Source organism: Lepidothrix coronata, unplaced genomic scaffold (genome assembly GCF_001604755.1).
Source record: "Lepidothrix coronata isolate B3197 unplaced genomic scaffold, Lepidothrix_coronata-1.0 Scaffold7, whole genome shotgun sequence".
Classification (NCBI taxonomy): Eukaryota; Metazoa; Chordata; class Aves; order Passeriformes; family Pipridae; genus Lepidothrix; species Lepidothrix coronata.
Genome location: NW_016690187.1, coordinates 1,227,739 through 1,243,185, shown reverse-complemented (window position 1 = coordinate 1,243,185; position 15,447 = coordinate 1,227,739). Strand labels below are relative to the sequence as shown.

The 15,447-nt window shown below is 37.9% G+C and overlaps 1 protein-coding gene across 1 annotated transcript in view; it reads left to right on the top strand.

Annotated features, from left to right (window-relative positions):
* The window catches only part of HECW2 (HECT, C2 and WW domain containing E3 ubiquitin protein ligase 2), a 163,944-nt gene extending 148,545 nt beyond the window's left edge, over positions 1-15,399 (top strand). Inside the window, exons 23-29 of the mRNA XM_017837422.1 lie at positions 876-974; positions 2,719-2,848; positions 3,441-3,587; positions 4,218-4,332; positions 5,090-5,175; positions 6,482-6,594; positions 12,111-15,399. Of these exons, the coding sequence (XP_017692911.1) occupies positions 876-974; positions 2,719-2,848; positions 3,441-3,587; positions 4,218-4,332; positions 5,090-5,175; positions 6,482-6,594; positions 12,111-12,222 (802 nt within the window). The 3' untranslated portion in view covers positions 12,223-15,399. The remainder of the gene's footprint in view (positions 1-875; positions 975-2,718; positions 2,849-3,440; positions 3,588-4,217; positions 4,333-5,089; positions 5,176-6,481; positions 6,595-12,110) is intronic.
* Positions 15,400-15,447: the final 48 nt, after the last annotated feature.

Below are 15,447 nucleotides of genomic sequence, written 5' to 3'. Positions count from 1 at the left end.
ACAAGCAGTTATGCATGGAAGGAGAAGGCTCTGCATGTCACATCCTCATCTTGCAAACATTGTACAACCAGGTATCATAAAGCCCTAGCTTTTCCAAGAAAAATGTTGTAAATGGTGCATAAACAGAAAGTTCAGGAAACATTTTCTTTGAAAACAAACACTAGACTTTAATCTAGTTCCGGAGTTGTGGAGGAGTTTTCACAATGGATCTTGATTCTCATGGGAGTATTTGCAAAGACCCTACTGTTTCAAGGTTACTGCCATCTGATCTCAGCTCTGGCAAGCTTCCTCCTTACACACCCAACAAAATGAAGATAATAGGGGAAGAAAGCAAGAAGCAAGAGAAGGAGATTTAGATCCCACTGACATAAGGCTGGAGAGCACTGTGATACATCAAAAAGTTTTCAGACACTGTTTGTGAAAATATATATCGAATTCCTTAACCACCAGTCAGAAGAGGGAGCAAGAAGCCACTCTGTCAGGCAGAGAGAACTGTCAGGTGGGGGAAGGGTAGAAAAACCTTTGGCCTCCCAGTAACATGGTTATCATTTTGGAAGATAATGCATTTATAAAAGGGCTAGTCTGGCAGAGGTTTGATTAGGTTAATATGGATTCGACAGTTTTGAGCAGTTGCAATTTAGCTATCTGAGGGATTTTCCACACCCTGCAGACTTGTGTTTTTTGTTGGTTGTTTTTTTTTTTTATGTGCCTTACCGAGAATGTCAAAGAAACACAAGAAATAAACAAAAATGCCACAATTTAGACATAGCTGTCTGATTTAATAAGGTTGTTTGGAAATAATGTAAGTTTTGATGACAGAGCAGTGTACCAACCACAGAGTTTCAATGTAACGATTATAACTCTTTCTCTTCCAGGTTCAGGTTTAGTGGTCGGATTCTTGGTCTTGCTCTGATACATCAGTATTTGCTGGATGCCTTTTTTACAAGACCTTTTTATAAAGCCCTCCTCCGAATGTGAGTAGAATTATATTGTCTTCTCTTTTGTTTGGTTTCTTCCGCATGAGCGGTGCCATTCTGTGTATGGATCATTTATCATGTTTTATTGACAAAGAAGGAGGGCCATTATTTCTAATTTAATAATTTTATTCCAATCCAGGACTTTTTTGAAAAATTTACTTGTTTCCACTACCTCAAGAATGTTGTTTCTGATCACTATGAGAACCTCATGTTTTGTTTTAGCCCTGTTGTCAGCTTTCTTCTACAAAATCTTAGATTTGCAGATATATAATGAAATGCTGTGGGCTTATTCCAGGTATTAATAAAGTTCTTATTCTTTTGTGTAATGACTCACAGGATAGGATATGAATCACTTCATAACTTAGACTACACAATCCATTCTCAGAGGTGGACTGATTGTTGGCAGTCTCCATTTTGAGTAACTGTACTTTGATATACTTCAGACTTGTTTTTCAGAACTACTACTCCTGTTCTGGCTGAAACAATGAGAGCTGCATTTGCTCAACATGTCTGGAATTTAAGATCTAATGAACTTAAGGTGGCTTCACTTTTGTCCTCCATTTGAAAGGTGGTTTTGAGAAGTCTAGAAGCATATTTTTTTCTATGAAATACCACGTATTCTACTGGTGTGGACTAATGCATCTGTTGCACATATATTTTAAAAATAGCTAAATGCTAACAGCAGCATTTTAGTAAGAATGAGGACTTACCCCAGGTGGACTTTGCACTAGTATTGTGTGACTGCCAAATTAAATTACTTGTTTAACTTGGTGTTTCTCTAAACAGTAAAATTAAAAATGAGGAGCAACCACCTCTGTACACAGCCTAATTCATGCAACTTTCCCACCTAAGCCCTGCACTGTTGCTTTTCTCAGAACTGATGAGCCATCCAGACTACCTGTGCAGATGGGACATGGTGCCCAATCCATCAGCTTTGATGTAGTGGCTGTTACTGCAGGATGTAACTCAAACTACACTTGAGCATCCAACTACAAGTACAGGGCTTATTTCTGGCTTCATACTGACCCAAGAAGAGAAGCAGGCAGATAACCCTGCAGCTGAAAAGCTCCTTACTTAATGAATAGCCCCAGTGTCCTGTTTCACAAAACAGGATTTAAAGAGTTAAGAAGGATGGTAGAAATTGCCACCACAGTATTAAATATTACTAACAGATGACATGGTCAAAGCTTGGAGTAGTAACTGTTAAAGACAGCAAGGGGCAGTTGGCTTACAGATTGGATTTGTAAAAGAAGGACCAGGGAAGGGAAAAAGGTAAAAAGATATTTCTGTGGCAGGCAGGGTATCTGAACAGACTTCTTTGCATGACGAAGAGCTGAGAGATATGGCAGTATAGCCACATAAACTAAAAGGATACTAGTTGCTTGTTAAAAAAATCTTACCATTTCTTTTATTATTTGAATTATTTGTCTCTTCAATCTATGTATTTTTATAATTCCTAAATATTCTTCATAGAAAACCTGGGACAGACTCACCGTAAGCTTAAGAAGCAGTGTGTCTTCAAATTAAAATCTAGAGTTTTGTATATTTACAGAATCATTTTGTGTCATATAGTAACTGCTGTTACTAGGCAAATAAACAGAGATTTGAAGTACTGTCATCTTTATTGACTTTTCTGTTGGCTCCCATTCACAGTCTGTTTTTCAGGACTGTCCTATTTGAGTTTAGCTACTGAACACATGCTACTGCCATCATCTGTATTTGTGTGTTTTCTTCATCTTAGACTCTGTGACCTGAGTGACCTGGAATATCTCGACGAGGAGTTTCACCAGAGTTTGCAGTGGATGAAAGACAATGATATACACGATATCCTAGATCTCACATTTACTGTAAATGAAGAGGTTTTTGGACAGGTGTGCAAGATTATTGATTTCCTTGGTGTGTTCTGCTGCTAGATAAACATTTATTTGGATAGAAGAATGATTGTCCCTCCATGCTGCTTTGAACTTGTTTTTATAAAATTCCAGTTGGTGAAACCGATGTTGAAGTCTAAAGAGGAATTATTATTTGTAACCTGTCAAACGTGTTTTTCTGGTTAAGGAGATTTTCTGGAGAGTATCTGAAATATCAGACTTTAGGATTGCTTTGCTAGAGGTAGTTTACCTGAACTTAATTGCAGCAAAGTTGCCATTCAAAGGTATTACAACACCTTTGTTAAGATATTATTTAGAAGACTTCACTACTTTAGTTACTGTAAAGATTGTTTCTCTTTCTCAACTTATTATTAAGATTAATTATGAAGGTTGCTAAGACCAAATAGGATTTAAAATATTATTTTTAAAAATATTTTTTGCTATGTTCCCCTATTTCACATATTCCAGTTTGCTAAAGTCAGGTTTGGTTAGTGATTTTGAGGGATTACTTCAACTTAAAATTTTAAAATATTACACTTCCTTCTTTTGTCTTCGTAATACTGTGTTGTCACTTGGTCATTTTTTTCCTAAGATCACAGAACGGGAACTAAAACCAGGAGGTGCCAACATCCCAGTCACTGAAAAGAACAAGAAAGAATACATAGAAAGAATGGTGAAATGGAGAATTGAGAGAGGAGTTGTACAACAAACAGAAAGTCTAGTTCGTGGTTTCTATGAGGTAAAAAGCTCCCATATGAAATTTACTTTCTTTCTCCTTCCAAAATATTTTTCTCCTCACATACATTTCCAAAATTCAGAGTCCCAAATATAATCAGAAGTGTCCTTACAGATACTGGAAGGGAGGAGGGGGTTAAAAAAAAAATTGTTATTGGCATAAACACTGTGGTTATGTGTCTTCTTTACACTGGAAAATACTACTGATCACTATTGGTATGATTAGCAGACAATTCTTGCTTAAATGACTCATTTCATCATTGGGTCCCTGAGGGTTTTGTGTGCATGCTCTACTCAGTATAACACAGTTGGCAAAATGTATTTCAAGGTATTTCCCTCTTACCTGTTTTAACCCAGACAATTAAAGTGAATGTCGTGAACTTAATTTGTCCTGAAATAATTCAATATTATTTGCCAATAAAATTTCCTCCCAGTCACCGTGATCCTCTAATGCAACTAAATGGAACTGCACTGTAAGAAAAAGTCCACTTATTTGCCCTTAAAAAGACAAAAACTGAATTCTATTCATTTGTGACAGAAATGATCCCTGGTAAATATCTTAGTAGCAGACTTTATGGAAGGCAAAAATAAAATGCATAGCAACATTCCTTCATTTATTTATTTCCTTTCACAGGTGGTTGATGCAAGGCTGGTGTCTGTATTTGATGCCAGAGAACTGGAACTGGTTATAGCTGGAACAGCAGAAATTGACTTGAGTGATTGGAGAAATAATACAGAGTACAGAGGAGGTAACTTTAATTTTGACTTGTTCAGTGAGAGTGTTGGGGGGACCTAGAACTCCCCAATTTCCAAAAGTGTAAAGAACCATCCCATGGGATATATTTTTAGTACCTTCTGAATTTCTCTGGTTAAGCTAGTGTTAGGAGAAGGTAATTTGTCCATTTTAGTTCGCTTTGTTGCATCCCCATGCAGCTCCTCCTTTACTGCTCTGGTCTGGACAGCGTGACAGAGCAGTCTTCTCCACAGAAAGTACTGTGCTCAGCTGCACACCAGTACAGTACCACCCAGACATGGGAGAGAAATGGAAATGATAACCATTCTTACTTGGATATTCCTTTTTTTTTTTACATGCTCAAAGTCAACAGTAATCCTAGTGACTGCAGGCTGGCAGTTGAGATAATTTGAGAACAGTGGAAGATTTGGGAACTACTTTGAGAGAGATGGTTTTGGCATCATTTGTAGCTTTAGATAGATAAATGACATGGTATTGGAATATTTGAAGAATTGGCATTCCTGTTAGTGATTGACTAGTGAAAGAAATGCTTACAAAAAACATTTCACTTCTTTTTGTCATAGTAAACTAATTCTCTGCCTTCAGGGTTTTTAAGGATTTTATGAGTATTCTTCACATACCTCCTGCCTTTTGATGCAATTGGATAAAAAATATGGCATTACTGTGACTAGGGCTGAACTAGGAAAAACTAACTATTCTCTCAACCACTTTAGTAACACCTAAGCATATAAAGGCTCTTGTTGTCTTAACAGGTTATCATGACAATCACATTGTAATTCGGTGGTTCTGGGCTGCTGTGGAAAGGTTCAATAATGAACAACGACTAAGACTTTTACAGGTAAGAAATGAGCTGATCTGTGTAGAAATAGTGTGCATCATTGACATTAGATGCTAAACTACTCCCATCTAGGTTTATGTCATCCAGAAATTATGGTGATGCTGGCTATTGGGAATAACCTGAGTCAGAGACTAAATGTGATAATCTATTTTTATAGATTTCTAAGTTAAAAGTATGTTTAAGATGTCTGATGTCAATAATCTTTTACTATTGTTTGATTAAAAGTACATCAAGACTCGTAAAGACAGAAAAGGAAAACTGTGTACAGCTTAGGAAGAAGAAAACTTAGATGGAAGTTCCAGTGCCTCAAATTAGAAAATAATGATGAAAACTTTAAAATCAATCCAATCCCATTTTCACTAAGTGAGCCTGCAGGATCCAGTCATGCTGCTGCTGGAGGACAAAAATGTCTTAACAGAGGAATATTTATATATGTGGGCTTACTATTGAGTTAATTTTCTTTAAATTCAGGTTATCTGTAAAGAAACAGACAACTCCCCACTGCAAGGGGGATCTATGATGAAATTCACTGGTTTTAACTATTCAGAATTTGTATATGATCACTGATTACAAAGAATTTTCTCCTTTTGTCTGTTTAAGTATTTAAAAAAGGTCTATAAAAGGCAGTGTGGGACATCTCATTTGATGGAGAGCCAGAAATGTCTGCTTATATGTTCCTATCACATCTGTTAGTGAAAAGTTTTTATAATACTCAGATCATTAAAAATTCAGTAGCCTCTGATCTGTCAAAAACTAAGTTTGATCTGTTCGTGGCAGGTTATAACTAAATCTGCTCAACAGACAGGATTTCAGCAAATGTCAGTGGGCATTCTACCTAACCCTCAGAATTTAGATATTTTCTTACAGTATTTAATAGCAGTTTATAAAATCCACATAACCAAAAAGGCATAGCACGAAGCCATCAGACATTATTACTTTTTTATGAATTCCTTTTAATGCAGAATAAAGACAGTAGCAAAATCTCACTTAGATTTAAGTTTAAGTAACTTGATATTAATAGTGTGTTATTCTACAGTAGTTATGTATCATAATTGCTCTTTCAAAGAGAAACCTTTGGAGGAAATTAATCTGATAAGTTGCCTCTTCTAAAGCCCTATCAGGAAATGGTCTGTTTTCCCTTAGCCTCCATTTAAAGTAGCATTTATTGTGTCCCTCAAAAATTTCCTTATTTTGCAAATGCTTTTACATAAGCATTTGGACTTCAGTGGATATGCTGATTTAAATAAGTTTCTAACCCACAGCATCTGTGTAGCCAAAATCTGTGATGTTTTGTTTGTGCTGGCAGTTTGTGACAGGCACGTCCAGTATTCCTTATGAAGGATTTGCCTCTCTGCGGGGGAGCAATGGTCCAAGACGGTTCTGCGTGGAGAAGTGGGGGAAGATCACTGCTCTTCCAAGGTACTGCAGTGTGTGTACCAATGTGAGAGATACCTCAGAGTACCTGTGACCAGGATAGCAGATGAGCTGTTTGAGAAACATTAACAAGGTTTAACTGAATATGCAAATATACTTTCCCTTGACATGAAAATTTCCTTCCCCATTGTGTCTGATCCAGTGTCTGATGCATTCATTTTTGTTTGAATTCAGTTTTGTTCTCCTAAGATGGACAAGGCAGTGTAAATGTGGCTGACATCCATATTGTAGTGGTTTTCTCACAGAAAATTATATTAGAATGATAACTACTGAATTTTTTGTCAGATTTGACTAAATGTGCAGGTACTTACTTAATGAACATGCAGTTTATCACTAAAGAGCAAAAATTAATATGAATTAAAATTAAATAGCACTTGTGACTGTGTCTGAGTGAAAGCTACTGTTATGTTTTTTGCATCAGACAGAGCCTTTATAGTATAGTTTAGTGATGTAATTTTTATGCTTGCCCTGATGTCGAGTGTTAACAAATACTGAAGAGTTGAGTTGTGAATGCAGAAGAGGGGGGAGGGACTAATTTGACTTGAGAGGCAGCAGGAGGGACAAGAGAAGGTGAGGATTTCAAAGAGAACAAGTAGGATCAATTGAAATATGTGAAGAGGGTAAAGGAACAGTATGAAAATCCAAGATACGAAAGCAGGAGTTGAGTTGTACAAGCCCTTGCAGACAAGAGGCAGCTTTTAAATTGGATAATAGCAGGTTTGGAGGAGTAGGATGAGAAGATTTTAAAACTGCTTTTCTAAATTTTCCATTTTGTAAAGAGTTGGGTTGTTTTCAAAGGTCCATGGTAACAATGCCAGGACTAGATTAATAGCTTGTGAACGATGCAAAAAACATCTTCTAGCATGGATTCTTCATTGACAAAAATGACGAGTTCTTGCCTTTTCTATATTGAGATCAGACTGATATGTTTCTGGAAGACTTCCTTTCATCCAGTTCTATAATTCTGTAGCCTCTAGAATGGGTTAAGAGTGGTTATACACAGATTAGTGTGTGCAGTGTCGGAAAGCTAACTCAGTCAGATCTCAGCTTTAATGTGCTGTGTACAGCCTGTGGAGGTAGCTTTGCATTAGGCTGATCCATGGAGGAAACTCAACCCTAATCTTAACTAGCTCCTCATAAACAAGATTCCTCAGGAATAAGCTGGATTCGAAGTCTCATCTGAGACACTGGCAAGAGTTTCTCACAGCTCAGACACACAGAGTTTCTCAAACCACAGCTCAGACACACAGAGTTTCTCAGACCAACAACCCATAGCTTTTTCCTCCAGCATAAGGTCAAAGGCAGAGACATCTCTTGGGTTGGCTCCTGCCTCAGGGCTGCCATCTGAACACATGGAGAAAGTCATGGATGCAGTGAAATCTACGGGCACGGCAGGTGGCCTTTAAACGAAGCCATCTTTCCAGTTCACAGTACAAATGAGAGCCAGGTGACTGAGGATTAAAGAAACCAAATTCTGGAAATTGCTATTACAACTCAAATACTCTAATATCTTCTGGGGGCCTAGTAGTATCTTGTAGCCCAGCAAGTCTAGTTTATAGTTTGATTATGATCGACCTATGAACTAGCTTCGATTCTGTTTAAAAAAGAAAAAGCTGTGATTTTTTTTTTAAGTAATTTCTGACTTCAGAATTCAAGATTGTTTTTGTGAGTTTAAGTAAGAAAAGAGATTGCCTGAGTTTTTCCATATATTCTCAAATACTGGAATTCCTGGTGCTAACAAGCAGAGCTCACAGAATGGAAAAGGTCAGGACCTGCCAGAACAGGATGTTCAGAATTTCCTCTGAAAAGGTTATGCAGAGCCCTGCTTGTAATAAACTGCAGAATAAAACTGCTTCCTGTAGTGCAACACAGAGAAATGTGTTGAGAATCTTTGCTACCATAGGGTGTTCATCAAGTGTAGGGGAAATGCCACCTCCTCACTTTTGAGAGACTGTAGCATGTCCTTGAAATTTCACTTGTGATTCCCTTGGTTAGGAAACATTTGATTTTTGTCTCCGTGGATAGTTTTTAACACACAAATGTTAATGTCAAAATAAACCAACAACACACTTATTTTGCTAAAATAAAACCAACTGTGCATGACAAACATCTACAGTCGTCATGAGCAAGCAATTCCTGGTATTGCTTGCACATGGGGAACCTTGATCTTGTAAAAAGTAAAACTCCTTACGTGTTTATACTTAAATGGGTTAAGCCCTAAGCACTGTTTAGATTTTTACCTATCTAGTTCCTGTGTGCAGGGTAGCTTCAGCCTGTGTCTCACCAGCTTCAAAGCCTCACTGTGCACACAGTGGGTAGTACTGGCTTGAAGGTAAGAAAGCATTAGCAATGACCCAGAGCAGCAAACTTTCAAGAGGTTTCCAAACAAGCCCTGCATGTGTAAACACATTGCTGTATCTGCTGAGAATGCTGCCCTAGGACTCTGTGGCTCTTACTGATTCTCAGATAACTAAAGCATTTATGTTAAGGCACCATCACTGGCTCCTAGCAGTGTTCTACTCTGCAAATTGCCCTTTTAGCAGGAGTGCTTGTGAAATTTGATAATGCTTGGTGTGAGGGTGGCAAAAGCTCAACAAGTCAGAGGACTTTGTTTCTTCCTCTGTTTCTAAAAACACTACTGCAGTGGTGTAAACACATAAGTGTACCTATCCCCATCTGTTCTCCATGATTTTGAGATCCAAAGGGCAACTAGTATAGTTACTTAGATACGTGATTGTGGTCAAAGCAGCTGTGAATATAAACATAAAAGTTTTCACTAGATGTTTACCTAATTCCCACTGTTCTGACTGCTGTGTAATCAGTTCTGCTGAATCACAACAGTGAGATTTCTGTGAGGCACGTCAGGTTGCCTAGCTTGTATCACTGTCTTTTACACTAACAAGGCAGGATGTAAAATGCCTGAAAAGTTTCATTATTACAGGTCTAGCGTAACTATTGCTACCTCAATGCCACTTCTACTTCCTTCTTTTATACTGTGTTGTAGATTAGACTAAATCAGGGGAGGGACTGTTACTCTTTCATTTCACACACATGCTGAGAAATTAGTTCCAGGTTCATTGCTGTACATTATATATACATATGCATGTGATGATTCACGTGAAAATAGTTTTTATGTCTGACTACTTGATTTCAACTCTAAGTCACTCTATTTTACTATGGTAATCAAAATGAAAGGGAGATTAATCAGGAATCTAGGCTTTAGAAGCCAAGATGGTTTGAAATGTTGTCATAAAATGTGAGCCCAGGAAGATGAACAGTTAGTGCCCATGTGGTTTGAAATGCTGGAATGGGAAAACACTGTCCAGAAGGGAGACAAACCTTTCTTCTCAAACTTCTGAAGTTGTTTGCTGGGGTTAGAAAAGCATGCATCACCTCAGAAGACAAAGGTCTTGGTTTTGTCTTTTTTAATTACTTGGTTTTCTGAAGTAAGTGACTGCATTTTCAAAATTGCCCTCAAAATTAAGATAAAACTCAGTTCTCTTAATAAATGTAAACAACATGCTGGCTTATTATTAAACCATTTAGTAACAAAATCTTGCTAATTATACACTATGTCTTTTATAATTTGTGGTTTTACAACCCACACAGCATGATCCATAGTTCTAATGAGTGGCTGCCAGCCCCATGCAGCAGAAGCATGTGGTTAGACTGTTAATTGCCCAAGACTCTTCCACAATCTACACTGAATTCAAGAGATCACCAAGTTCCATTTGCTGCTGGGCTTAAATCAGCCTCTTTCTTCAAAAGATAATATTTTCAATTCTTTTTAAGTACGCAGGAAGAAATGCAATAATTTAAGTTATATGACAGATACTATTTTGTAAGGTTTTCGGAAAGGCAAAGAAGGAGTAAAATGCAAGGTTTCCCCCAGGTGCCTTAGAGAGGTGGCTGGGTGGAGAAATTTTACCAGGCTCCTGGAATACCAGGTGGGGGAATGCCAACAGTGTACTTCTAAGAGTACTGTATTTGGGGAGGGTGCTTAATTCAAATATATAATTGTATATTTGGTGTTTGGACTGTGTTTATAATAATAGTGTGGCTTTGTGTACTGTGTACACATTTCTTCAGCCTGATATTTTTATGACACTACAAGGCTTTAACTGAGTGTTTCAGCGTCAGTGAGGGTTTGTAATGGACTCTTAGGTTTTTTTAACAAGCGAGATTAACCCACTTCACTTCATGTTCCATCCCCATAGTCAGGAGCTGAGAGCCACTTAAAATGGCATTGAGTGAATTTGCTCACATGGAAGGCAGCACTTTCTGGTTCAGATAAAGTCTGTACAGGTCTGTGGTAGACACTTGGATTTCTGGATTGGTTAGGTTAAATGAGGAGTCACATTTGCTATGAGGAGGGAGCTTGTTCAGTCCTTCCATTAACATGCTACATATTTACACTTAATACAGATCATACTGATGAAGGGCAAGTCACTGCAGGAAGACTTTGGTTTTCAGCTGGGTTGTATATAAATAACTCTATGATGTGTTTTATTGCAGAAGAATGAATTATTTGTAAATATAGACCTGCCAAAATATAAAAATACCTAAAATCAGTCTCAAGTGAGACTTTGGTACAAAGCTTCAGAGCAGAAAAGATGCCTCCTCCAGCTTCTATTTGCATCATTTCATCTTCAAGAATGCATCATGTTCATAGTTAGCTATTTCATTAAAGCAGGCTCATTCACTACAGTGTTTTAGAAAGTCCAATCCTTAGCCTGCCCTGAGGTCAGGCAATGATATCCATTATTCTATTACGAAGAGAAACCTTTGTTATCTCCCTTTCCATTCTCTGGAAGAGGTTTTGAGAGACAGTTCCAAATGTGTCAACAAACTGAGGCAGATGGACTTCAAAAACTGAGAAATAAATCACAGGGTCATCCTGCATAGTTTTGTGTAATTACAAAAGTCATCGGCTTGTAAGGCCAGGTATGTACCTAGGGAAAATCAGCACAAGCAGTGATTTCCCAAGAGTACAATGCCAAGGAAATTGTAGAAGGAAGAGCATCTAATTTGTCTGTCCTTTACTACTGTGAGGTTGTTTCCTATATATCTGGAGATGTATGGAAATATCTTGTTTATTATTATAAATACAGTATTCAAGTGTCATCAGTACAGAAAAGAAATGTTGCGTCTCAGAAGACACATTTAAAGCCAAGATTTCAGACCAGACTGTTTGAATTGAATGCTGTATAATTTTTTTTTTCTCATGCACATTTAATGGATAAAATTTATCCCATGCCTCTTGGGCTGTCAGTGTATTTCTAAAGACCATCATAAATGCTTCTTACTGGCTTATTGTGATGAGAAGAAAGTAGATGAAACCTCACTACCTGTTCATTTGGAAAACATGATTTGACAGAACACAGTCTTCTGAAAGAAATACTATCTGCCCATCTCTGTGCAAGCACATACCAGTCTGTGTGTTCTCTTTTGAACCTTTTAAATAATGTACTTCTTCACCTCCTCTCTTTTTTTCCCCTCAGGGCTCACACTTGTTTCAATCGTCTGGACCTCCCCCCTTACCCATCATTCTCTATGTTATATGAAAAACTGTTGACAGCAGTTGAAGAGACAAGTACTTTTGGACTGGAGTGATACACAAACCACAGTGCCCAGCTCATTGGACTTTTGTGGATCTGTCTTCTCAAGGAATGAATGAACTTTTGTATTGGATTTCCTAGAGGAAAATTGTTTCATGGTGCAATTCAAATAATGAGGTTCCCCGAAAGAGCTTACGAAGCAATTAAAAAGCGTTGTGGTAGTGGCAGAATTCTCTACAGTGAAACTAGAGTGTGCCTGATGTGCAGGGAGAACCAAGTCTTGCAATCCATGGTTTTTCCACGCTTCTTTAATTTATGTTCTGAGCAAACAAGAAACGTGATGCCAGGTTGTGATCAATCTGGCTACTGCAAAACTGACATGTACCCAAACACCGGATTTCATCAAAGTTGTTGAATAGAAAATTCAAGTCAAAATGTGAAATCATTCAGCCCCTTATCTACCCAGTAAATTATAAAAAAAAAAGCATACAAATGAATTATTTTTTTTTTAAATTCATGAAGGTACATTACTTTATGCCATATTTTGTAAAATCATATCCAGCACTTGCTTACCTAAGACTACGAGTGCCTGCATGGGGTGCACCATAGAGCTCAAGTTCCTGGGGCAGAAGTGAATTGGAAGGCAAGTCAGCAACAAAGGACGTAACAACAGCTTGCATTAAGGAGGTTTGTGGAAATGCGTTTGCCAGTGGTGTGTATGACAAAATATGAGCTGTTACAATGAACTTAATAACTTAATAAGACTGATTTTGTGCTTTATACTGCATGGAAACTATTTTAAGAAGAAACTAGCAATTTATCACATCATATCAGGAAAAAACCCCTAACACAGTGACTTCTGTTTATTTTTATAGGTTCATTATATTATGTTTCTTAGAGTGTAAACAGGAACCAAGCAAACTAAAACGCTATTTCTGTTCTGTCACTTTCCATGCTTGAACAGACATTCTGCTAGTGTTTATTCTTTAAGCACTCTCAAGGGGAAAAAATGCCTTTTATTTTTATAAGAGTAAAAAAAACTCCCGAAAATCTTTTGCACTGAATGTACCAAAGTTGAAGGGACATTATGATCTGACTGATAGCAAACTGCATCACTATCAAGTATCTATAAAAACGCTTAGGAACCAGGCTTTCTTCACAGTGCCATGTCTATAGATATCAGGACTGTGCACTTAAGTAATAATTTTATAATACTATATGTGATATTGTAATATGCATTTATTTTAAATGCATCTGGGTCATTTTTCATGCATTGGATAACTTAATGCAGTGGAGTTTAATACAGATATTTCATATTCTCCCCACAAATTTTTATTTGTACAGCACCATAAAACACTAGCTCATTCGGAAAACCATGAGTAACCTACTTTAAGGTGAGCCACTGGTCATAATGCCACTGTCTTGTATCAGTGAACACCTACAAGATGTAAACTGTTCGTAGTGTCCAAGCTTGCATTTTCACTGATAAATAGTTTTCTTATCAAATGTTATTTGAAACAGTTTTTATGGCATATCAAACACTGCATGGACACCAATTTCTTTATGCTTAATTTCGCTGAAATACATGAGGCTTGCTCGCATCTATTTTTGGTACTTTCCTCCAGATGGTCTTGTGGAACACTTGTGCAGCTGCACGCCATGTCTTGTACAGCTGCTGTCACGCAGTGCATCCCCACCACATTTTAAAATTCCAGAAGTTGCACTTGGATACTGGATGACAAGAACATGAATCTTGGCTTTGTGCTAGCCCTTTTGGTAGCACCGAAGCACAGCAAGCCCCGTTCTGTGGGAAAAGTAGCTTTCGAAGTAACGTTCTCACTTTGGAGACTCTTGAAAGGGCATCTCAGGGAGGTATCCTGCCTTGTTCTTGTGGGAGGTTCTTTCCAACGGATGTGAACATCTATGGAGATGTCGTCAGCAGGGACTGCCAGTCCACCCTCCAAGTCAGAAGGCAGGTGCAGCTGTGGTGGTGGCAGCAGAGACCGAGAAAACCCTTCAGAATTACTGAAAATATGTTACGCGTGCAAAGGAAAAGCAAAATCAGAGTGAAAGCATTCTTTTATTTCAAGAATAATTGAGCTTCTGCATGACATCTGGGACTCTCTTACGTAACATAGCTTTTCTTACACTACTTCTGGCTGGTATGAAGTAGCACAGAAAAATCCAAACATGTCACTCTCTTTCTACACATATATTTATCAGTCTTTGCTAAGATTGCATGTCACAGATCCTAATGCACATCTTTTTTCAGAACATGAATGAGCAGTAGGCTAACTGACTTTTCATCAGGTCACTCCAGCATGGCTCATGTTTCATATGATCCATTCACTGAGTAGCTAAAACTCTGGCACTCGAAGCAAAATGTTGGAAGGACTACAGAATTTTCATTTTACAATACTGTGTTATCTGTGGTCTAAAAAAGAGATTTCCCAGGTGGAAACTGTATCTACAAGTTTTGAACCAGATACTCTTTGGAATGAAAAGTTTAAATACTTGGCACAAAGTAAGTTTATACTAGTTTGCCTTTTAAGTTATGCTTTTGTACAAAACTAAAACAATAAATGCATCTTGTCAATTTTTATTTAAATATATCTACTGCACCCATTTGTTCTGTGTTTATGCATGTAAAAATAATTTAAATCAGCCATTATGATCTGGTATTATGTAAAGATGTGACAGGGTCACCAGTGGGGCAGCTGACAGTTAGAAAATAGATAAATTTAAAAAAATCCAGAATCTTGGTAGCGTTAAACCCAAGAGAGACTAAGGAGAAGCTGCTGCTTTCTCCTTTGCTGCCAGCATCACCTGGGGGACTCTAGAAAAATGCTGTTTGAAAGTTGAGGTGTTATTTGCCTGGATACAGCTACCTGTGGTGCCTCGAGCCCTTAGCTGGCTCTTTGTGATGGTATAAGCGATGCTGCTGCCCTGAAGAGATTAGCAAGGAGGGAGTATTGGAAAGGAAGCCTGAGCTTTGTCAAACACCCACATCTCCTGGCAACTGCTTGAAATATTCTCCCTTTGGTGTTGGAAGCCATTCCCATTAAATGTGTCCCAAGTGAATGCCAACTTGCATGTCCTGCAGCTGACTGCAACAGGTGACCATGATGCTTTCGTTATGACATGCTCTGTGGCAGGGACAAGAGTCCAGATAGAAAAAGGCTTGAGAAGCCTATCTGAAAGCTCTGCATCTCCTCAGAGCCTTTCCAGAAGGTGTAAAGGAGCTTTCCATTTAGGTAGAAAAAAAGCCAGTCAACCTGAA